At 30.8% G+C, this 10,729-nt stretch overlaps 1 protein-coding gene across 1 annotated transcript; it reads left to right on the plus strand.

Moving 5' to 3' along the window:
* Window positions 1–2,385: 2,385 nt before the first annotated feature.
* LOC111597776 lies at window positions 2,386–2,866 on the plus strand. The gene has a single exon (XM_023312635.2). It carries the CDS (start codon window positions 2,491–2,493, stop codon window positions 2,704–2,706), a length of 216 nt encoding a protein of 71 aa, XP_023168403.1. The 5' UTR covers window positions 2,386–2,490; the 3' UTR covers window positions 2,707–2,866.
* Window positions 2,867–10,729: the final 7,863 nt, after the last annotated feature.

The following is a 10,729-nucleotide window of genomic DNA, read 5'->3' on the forward strand; positions in this document are numbered from 1 at the left end:
ACATTTGGCGGCTTAGATAGACATCTTTTGTGGTGTATAGACATATATATATGTATACACACTATCTTATCGTTGGGGTACACGCGATTGTATGCTGTAGTCTGGCGAGTTTTATACTTGTTTTCGTTTGCATTTTTTTCAAAATAATATTTTTGATCTTTCTTTGTTTCTTTTTTTTGGACTGCTTCAACTCATAGCGCTTATCGCGCCATTATTGGAAAGTTCATTTTCGGCCAAATATTCGTAAACAAGCAGCTGATTTTCATATGGAAAGTTTTGTCCAATTGATAGACCCTTTGAGCACAGGGAGACAACGTGTCGTCTCTTATCGGGGCAGAGACACCTACAAACCCAATGAGATCCCCCCTGCGCTGAACGGGGTCCGCCCTTGAACTTCAAGTGCTTCGCCATTATTATTGTTGTTCACTATTTATTATTATTTTTTTTACTATTATTGTTAGCATTAGGCACATGCTTTTTCTAATTTTTTTACGATTGCATTTTTTTTGTATTGTTTTTCTTTTTTACAAATTGACTAAGCAGCTCACTTGAGCACCGACGCTCTGACTGCATTGATAAGGCGTCCAAACAAAAACAAAGACCAAAGACAGCGTCACACGTAGTCAGCTCATGAACAATAATAAAACATGATGTCAACATAGATATACGTAAGGTCTGAACACGCTGCGAACAGCTGTTCAGAATGGAGAGAGAAGAAGAAAGAAGCGAAGAAAGTGTGGAAGGAAGATCTGTTTTCCGAAAGATCTAAGGCCTTACAAGTGTCCTAGTTGAGCTATTGAGGCCTGGTATGTAGAGTAGGTGCATATCACATAGATGCTAAAGGAGGAGATGTTAAAGAACTCTGCATAAAGCTCTTAGCAATAGGTCCTGGTAAAAAGTCCAAGTGCAAAGCTCTGGAGGCGAAGAACCTGGGACATGGATCTAAAGACACAGTTCTTTAGAAAAAGTTAAAACGATCTGTAAATGAGAATTTTTAAATAACGACCTATAGATAAAGATTTATAGATAAAAAACTTGAGTAAACAATCTTTGATTAGATAGGTCAGGAGTGCCAGCGTGTCTGCTCCAGCTGCAAGTATCTGGATAAGGAAGTTAGTATACCAAGCCTATAAGAAAACCTACCTGATAAAGTAGTCTAAAGCATATCCACTTATGAGAACAACTTCGAAGTGGCTCTTTTGAAAGCGTTATGAGACTACCAAGGCTATGCCGTCAGGGCTCCATAGATAAACCGTAAATTGGCTAAAAGATCACGTCTATATAAATCGGCTATATACATTTTACATACATCTGATTCATCAATATATGATTTTAATAGTTTCAAACGTCACATTGTAGATTAAGCTCACGATCATTTGGCATGTTCAGGCTATCAGAAATTAGGTCGAAATAAACCCTAGATTAATACCTGAAACTTAGCTGTAAAAGTTGATAGGCAACTTAACCTGAATCTGAACTTAACAGTTATTCAATCGTCTACTATGCTTCAAACGTAGGTCTCTGGGTTCAATTGAAAAGCTGATTAACACCTGGTTCAAATCTGATGAGCTCCCTAGGTGGCAAAACGGTCGATAGACTTAGCAAAGAGATGAATATATAGTAAATGTATGTGGAACAAATAACAGCGGAATGATCAGTTCTGTAGAATGAATATGGCTAATAAATAATAATAAAAAATATATAAATATATATATATATATGTATATGAGCATAAGGTCAGTATATATATAATATATATAATATTGACTGTTCAGTAGCTCACTAGACTTTAGACTGGCATAAAGGATGCGATAGAGTGTTAATGCAATTGATGCATATGTGCCAAGGATAGATGAATAGACATATATATATACATATATATATATATTATAAGCTAGTCGATCAATGGCAGGCAAGCTGCATCAGCTCTCGAGAATTCACATGTCATTCACATCTCCGGGATCTTCGAGCCGGCCTTTGGCAATCGCGTGAATTGCCGTTTGGCGTAAATTGTGTCAATTGTGCGAGCTTTGCGTCAGCTGTAGCGCAGATCAACATATATATTATATATACACATATATATATATAGTATTTAAGTATTTGGCCGATGACGACTTTGCACTTTGAGCTGCGCACATGGAAGTAACTGAGCCAGTCGAGTGAGCTCGGTCACCTGTGCATTGAGCTAAGAAGAATGTAAACAAAACTGTGTCGCAGTTGCAGCGTCTGACTATTCATACGCATCATAAACTAATCAATTAATAAAGCCAACATCAAAGAAGGGGAAAATACAATAAACGAATGTACACGCAAGCGATAAGCGAGAACTAGACAAAACAAAAAAAAAAAAAAATGTTGATAAGCCGTTGAGCTATAAAAGCAGCGCCGGCTGCTACACAGCTAAACAGAAACGTTTTGCCACTCGAACGCAACGAGACAATATTACAAATTATTAAAAAACAGCAAATATATACCAAAAGGAACTATACAATGTCGGCAGCTAATAAAGTGAACTATTTAGTCGGCGCCACATCGCGTTACATTGCCGGACGCCATGCTGTACAGACGGTCTATTGGCGCACCTCCGCCGGACCCGATTCCCGCATGCTGAAGACTAAGAAGACCTGCGAATTCGATCGCAGTCAGAAGGCGCCGCAGAGTGTGCGAATGCAGCGATACAATCGCAGCTTCATCAACAAGGAGTAGCTGCGCCTGCCACGCCCCTAACTTGTATAGTTCCTATCTTGTATATATATATATTTCGATTAAGGTATATTTATTGAACAGCAAAAAAACACACACAAATGAAATAAACTTAGACTTAAGCTGAAAAAGTAAATAGTCATTCGCTTACGTTAGTTGAGAACTACTGATAGGACTTCTTATATGCGTCATCGATGCGAGACTTCAAGCATGGGATCAAAGCATGTCGACTGTATGGCATGATCGGGGCCAAGTCAACGCCTCTGACACAGTTAGATAGCCTGCGAATGGGTTAGCCCAGAGCACAACTGTACTTCTTTTGAGTTTCAAGTACGAAGTACTTAAAAGTACTTGATTCATTTTTGACAAGATCTAACTGAGAATCAATAAGGGTATTCTATGTACTCTATATACTCTATATACTCTATATACTCTACATACTCTACATACTCTATATACTCTATATACTCTATATACTCTATATTCTCTATATACTCTATATACTCTATATACTCTATATACTCGACATACTCTATATATCTATATACTCTATATACTCTGTATACTGTATATACTCTATATACTCTGTATACTATATATACTCTATATACTCTTTATATTTATATACTCTATATACTCTGTATACTGTATATACTCTATATACTCTGTATACTATATATACTCTATATACTCTTTATATCTATATACTCTATATACTCTGTATACTGTATATACTCTATATACTCTGTATACTATATATACTCTATATACTCTTTATATCTATATACTCTATATACTCTGTATACTGTATATACTCTATATACTCTGTATACTATATATACTCTATATACTCTTTATATCTATATACTCTGTATACTGTATATACTCTATATACTCTGTATACTATATATACTCTATATACTCTTTATATCTATATACTCTATACTCTGTATACTGTATATACTCTATATACTCTGTATACTATATATACTCTATATACTCTTTATATCTATATACTCTATATACTCTGTATACTGTATATACTCTATATACTCTGTATACTATATATACTCTATATACTCTTTATATCTATATACTCTATATACTCTGTATACTGTATATACTCCATATACTCTGTATACTGTATATTCTCTATATACTCGATATACTCTATATACTCTATATATCTATATACTCTATATACTCTGTATACTGTATATACTCCATATACTCTGTATACTATATATACTCTATATACTCTTTATATCTATATACTCTGTATACTGTATATACTCCATATACTCTGTATACTGTATATACTCTATATACTCGATATACTCTATATACTCTATATATCTATATACTCTATATACTCTGTATACTGTATATACTCTATATACTCTGTATACTGTATATACTCTATATACTCTATATACTCGATATACTCGATATACTCTATATACTCTATATACTCCTCTATATACTTTTATGGATGAGCTTGCTGGACAACTTAATTGTAGCAACTTAATTGTCCAATAGTTGCCACGCCTCCTAGAGGCCTTATTCCGAGTTTCATGTACATACGAGCAGACGCACATTATATTGGCTTTGTGTTTCGCTTAGCTCAAGAGCTGGAATCCCTTCATTTTGCAGCAATCAGTTCTAGGAACAGCCTTGTATTTGAGCTGTGAGCGATTGAGTAGTCGTGACGCTACGAATATTCTTACTGCTTTCAATCCCTTATCAACATCAACAACTTTTCAGTTTACACATTCCACGCATTTAAAACACAATTTTAGCTTTCTCTTTAATTTATGTATTTTTATTTAGTTTTTATATTTATTACATACATTGAGTTCTCTCATATATATATATATATATATATATATATATATATATATATATATATATATATATATATATATATATACATATACATATATATAAAGATTTATATATCTCATTTATTTATGTTTAATTTTGTTGTTTGATGTATGGTGTGTATGTGTATATATATGCATATATATATACACATATATATAATTTGTATTTTTTTTGTATTTTGTATTTTGTGTTTTTCTTGTTTACTTCATATTTAGTTTTATAATTTCGTTTTAGATATCGATCGTACTTAGTTTGTATAGTATATTTAGCATTTAGTTAATATAATTCTTCCTCCTATTCTTCTTTTGTCGTGGGTGAAATGTTTACGTTTTTTTTACTTATTCATTTTCGCTTCTTCTTCTTTTTAAATATTTTTAATTTAATTGTTTACTTAAAATTACAGCCTTTATAAATAATTATTTTTTCTTGCTTTGCCTTGCCTTGCCTTAATTAGCCTCTGCATTTTCACTGCTGCTTCTTTTTTTGTAATATGTGTTTTGCTTTATACTTCATATTTCGCTTGACATTGTACTACGTATCCATTTTTTTTTATTTTTTTTTACTTTTTAATCTTTCTATATATATATATAGATTTTTTCGATTTTTGAATAATTTGCACACATGTATATAATATATATATATATATACATTTATATATATATATACATATATGTATATATATAATAGTTATCTAAATATATATTCAATATAGATTTTTTTTTGACAATTTCAGTTGGGCTTTTTTATTTATTTATTTCTGTTGTGTAGTGTAGTGTAGTTGCTTGAATAAACGCTCACACAGTGAATATGGCGAATATTGTTTTTTTATTTCTTATATTTTTTACTTTTTATTTTTTGCACACGGAAGTTGTAGTTGTACACATTAAAAACCACGAAAAAGTTGTTTTTATTTAATTTTTTTCTTTGGTTTTTGATGCTTGGAATATGTTTTTATTTTGAATTCATGTTTTTTTTTCTTTTTTACCTAACTCAATTCACACATTGAAAACAGTTTTTTTTCGGTTATCTCAAAAGAGAAAAATATATATTAATTATTATCTTTAATATTTGTTTTGGGATTTTGATTAAAAAATATTGCAGCTTCAAATTGTAATACTTCGTTTATTATAATTATCATTAATATTTATTTTTTTTATTTATTTTTTTTAGACAGCTGTGTTTGAAGCCAGCATAGAACACAGTAGATCTCGATCTCGATCTCATACTTCCATGCAAACTATACCAATTCCGTTCTATGCCAGTTGATTGGATATATATATATATATATCGATATACAGATCTCTATATATACCCAGATATATTCAGTTTGTTCACACCTGAATCTTGATCTGTGTTTTTTTGCTTTCATTGAATGTGTTTTGGGTTTTTGCATTTCTCATATGTATTACGTATTGGATGTATTTATATATATGTATATATATATATGCTATATATGTATGTGTATATATCTTATGTATTTGTAGTTGTATCTCTTGTATATATATAGACTCTTATCGTGTGGTAAATTTTTAGCTAGCGCTTGTTTTTGTCGTACGGAAGAATTTGGATACATTTCAATATTTTTTGGTATATTTTAAAATATTTTTTATGTATTTTTTAACTGTGTTTTAGCTAAAAGTTATAATTTGTCTAGAAGTTTTTCGTTTGCAGTTTTCCTTTCTTTTGCTAATCTTTGCTATTTTCCATTTATTTATAGTTTTAACTGGGCATGTGTGAGTGTGAGTGTGTGTGTGTCTTTCTTCAGCTAATTTTCTAATTTTGGTTTTTCTATTTTTTTTTCATTTTGCAAATTTGCTTCAGCATTTCCTAAATTTTTAAATAAAATATTCGAGTTGATAGATGATAAAATTTCGCATTTTGGACAAATAAATAAATTAAATTGGTATATAAATATTTAGTTAGTTTTAAGGCCAACAAATTTACTTTTTATTTTCAATTGTTTGTTTTCGGTTTCGGATAAATTAATTATTTTTAACTGGATTCATTTTTACTTAAATCAAATTTAAAATTTTTGTCAGCAGCAGGCAAATAAATTTTTGAAACTTTGATTAAATTCTTAATTTTTTAATTTGTCAGCAAAAGGCAAAAACTCAAATAACTGAAGCAGAATTGCCTTGAAAATTTGAGAAACAAAATTATTAATCAGTGTTGTAAAATACATTAAATTCATTGTTTTTTTTTTGTATATTCGACTAAAAATACTCAACAATTTTTTTGGTTTTTCCGTTTACTTGAAACCATTTTAGCTACAATTTTTTTATATGTATATATGCAGATTCATTATTATAATTCAATATATATACATATACATATATATGTATACATATATATATATATATATATATATACTTATGCAACACTCAAATTTGTTCAGTTTTTTCACCATTTGCCATATATGTTTTTTGTAGTTGTTTCTGTGTTGTTGAACCCGGAAGTTGTTTCAAAACTTTGCTACGAAATTTTCTTGTATATATATATATATACACATATATATATATATATATATATATAATGTCTATGTATATAAGTAACATATGTATGTGTCTGTATATGTATATGTGTATAAGAAGAAAATTCTCAAAAAATGCTTTTGCTGACAATGATCCAAAAAAGTTTTCTTGTATACCACAAAAATGAAACGTTCTGGGGTTTTTATGAATCGAGCCTCTCTCTCTCTCCCTTCCTCTTACTCTTCCACTCTCTTCCTCTTTGATTTTAAGCACGTTCATCCGGCTTTAATCTTGTTTTTTTTGAGTCGCATCTCTTCCGCTTTCTACTAAATTATTTGTCTTCATTCGCTCTTAAGGGTCAGAATGGTTGACTTTATTTTATTTCTCAAAAAAGTCTATACCTGATGAAGTCTCTCTACCTACAACTTTTAGCTCAGCTTTCTCTCATTTTCTCCATTTCTTTCAGGTAAGTTCTCTAACAATCACTCTGCTTCTCTATTTTATCATTTGGTAAATGGAGCCTCTGCTGCAATATTTCAACTAAACTCAATATTTAATGCGAATATAGAAGCATTTGCTATCTCGCTCTAACGCTTACGTAATGCACCTGTGTGTGGATTATTATTTTTTTAGCTACTCTTTGATCTATACTCAAACTATTTTTTTTTTGTAGAGTTCGTTGCACGTTTATTGTATTTCGTGGGGGCTTCTGTAAGACTCTATAGAATCTCTGCCTTGCCCTAACCTCAATTTTGTTATACTGATGTGTGGTGTGTGTGCGTGTGTATGTGTATGTATGTATGAGTGTAATTTAATCACATTTTTTCTGTGTATGCGTGGTGTTACTATCATATAATATTGCTCTATATATTATTTATTATTTATTATATTCGATATTTTTCTTTTTGCTATTTTTTATGCTGCCCAGTTTAATTCTTTTTATTTTTTTTTAATATTTTTTATTCTGCTGTTTGACTAATAAGTACAATATCATAAAAATAACACTGTATATTTTTTGTTGTAAATATAAATATATAATATATATATATATATATATATATATATATATATATATATATATATATATATATATATCTCAGGTTTTTCTTTATTAAATACAAATATAATATATATATATATTAATATATATATAACCATATATAAAACGCGCACAAAAACTGAATTGTTAAATGAAGACTTACTCAATTCTCGTACCAGAAACCCAACTGCACCTATTTAGCTGCCCAGTGGTGTGTGTGTTGCCTTTGGTTTGCCTGTGTGTGCGCGGTATTTGGGGAAAATTCGTAAACACTTTGTTTTTGTTTTTAAATTTCGTTTTTTTTAGTTAAATTTTTTTTAAGCGTCAGTCTTGTGTAAATTAAATTTTACTTCAAAAACGTTTTAATGCACACACACACGCACACACACAGGCACACTGTCTTAGGGCGCGGCTAGAGGATGGGGGATTCCTTTCAGCTAGCCAAAATTTTGCACGCGTATAAAAAATGCTGCTCGACATATACAAACATATACATATATATATATATATATTTATACATATATTTTAATAAAATGTATATACATATCGTATATATATAAGGTTTATATTCAATTCACACGTAGACGTTCTTTAAAAATGCATTTGCTTATGTCAAAAAACGATTTTTCGAATTACTTTTAATATAAATATTTTTAGACGCCATCGAGATATTGTTCTTGTACATTCATATATATATATATATCTAAATATATGTGTGTATGTTAAGTACTTATTTAGTTATAGATATCTGTATTTACTTGTTGGCCCGCAGGCCGCACGGGAAGAGTTTTTCTAGAGACGAAAGTGTTTTAGAGGCAAATCAAATTTAATTGAACTACATTTAGATTACATAGAGGCTGAATTTCGTATATAAATATATGTATATGTATATATTGAAGGCGCCCGACTGCATTGATATACCCTTGAAGAGTGACTGCCAAGAAATTGATATGATAACTTATACAGCCAGCTCATAACTTCATATGTTCTATCTTGAGAGTTGGAGTGGCATCAATTGATATATAGAAGAATACTATACATAAGTATAAGCCACAGTACCCATAGATTTCCATGTATGTTCTATGTGAACTCAGCTCTGGCTGACGAACGTACTGAATATTGGTATGGCCTCAGTTCTCATGTAGAGCTGTAATATTTTACCAGCATGAATCATCAGTTTTTTATATGGCTGTGTGCTACGTGAACTCTGCCTTGGGTGCTGCGTTCAAGCTAAATGTTATAGTACCAGCCAATAAATTGTACCATAAATTACATCAATTTCAGCACACGAATGCCTTTCAGAAAGAAAGGATCCATGATTACTTTTAACAGATTATAGCCTAATCAGGTGACACAACGTACATCTACCTCAGCGATATAAAATATCTACATAGCATTGTAACTAATTTACCTATAACATCATCTTTTCAAGGGTATACAGGCTTCGGCAGCCCGAAGTTTATTCATATTTTTAGAGCTAATTTGACACAACCGTTTATATAATTCAACTATTCGTATATGATTCATTCGAATCCATATAACTTTGCCCATTCTCAAATAAAAATCGAAAAAGATTCGTTGCACGTTTTATGATTTTGCTTTTTTTTAAATCGCATTTTAAATCGCAGCAACCCGAAAGTATGCTACAAAAAATTTGCTTATTGCGATGCAGCACATTACGTATACGCCGAGTGTATCGTTGAAGTGTATGTGTGTGTGGGCGAGTGTGAAAATCATATGGAATATGAAATTAAGTAGAATAAATAAAACATTTGAAATGTTCGTTTCGGGCTCTTATTTATTTGCATGACAATTGGTAATTGCTGGCTAACTTTCAAAATTTAGAAAAAACATCATATACTATATATACATCAATATATATACACGGAAATGGCAACGAATTTTGTACACAAGCTAAGCCAAAACAATTGGAATGGTAAAAATAGACTTGGCAATATTATATATAGAGTGAATTATATATGGAAGAAACGTAGAAAATTTTGCAAACTGCTTGAGGTGTGGCTAAAGTTGTAAAAAGCACCTTGATCGACCTTCATTTAGAATCTTTCATTATTTATAGAAGAACTACGAAATCGGAACGCCAAATTATTGAACCCGAAACCAATTAGGCTCGATATATATTCTCCTTTCTATACACGAATTAACTCTATATAGGTTCGTTTCGATTGGGCTACAGTTGAAGCAAAGGACCAAAGGGATGGGACATATATATAGTAAGATTTGAGATGAGACTCGAGGCTATTGATTTTTTCTATAAGGGGGTGTCTTCTTGTAATTCATATACATATACGTATTTTAAATATATATATATATATATTTATATATATTTATATATATATATCTATATTTATATATATATATATATATACTTATATATATATATATATATATATATATATGCATATATATTTTGGGATTCGTGTTGAAGAATTCCTGAAGAAGTTTGGATATGCTTTGATCTCTCTTCCTTTTTCTTCCTCACTCTCCTCTGCCCGTCGACTGTGAGGCTTAGCATTTTCTCTCTCCCTATTCAACTATTCGAGAAACGACGTCGCGTCTTGCTGCTCTGCCTATTAAAAGTCCTAATGCTCAATTCTACGGCTGATGTCTC

Source organism: Drosophila hydei, unplaced genomic scaffold (assembly GCF_003285905.1).
Source record: "Drosophila hydei strain 15085-1641.00,03,60 unplaced genomic scaffold, DhydRS2 tig00000243-arrow-arrow-pilon, whole genome shotgun sequence".
Taxonomy (NCBI): Eukaryota; Metazoa; Arthropoda; class Insecta; order Diptera; family Drosophilidae; genus Drosophila; species Drosophila hydei.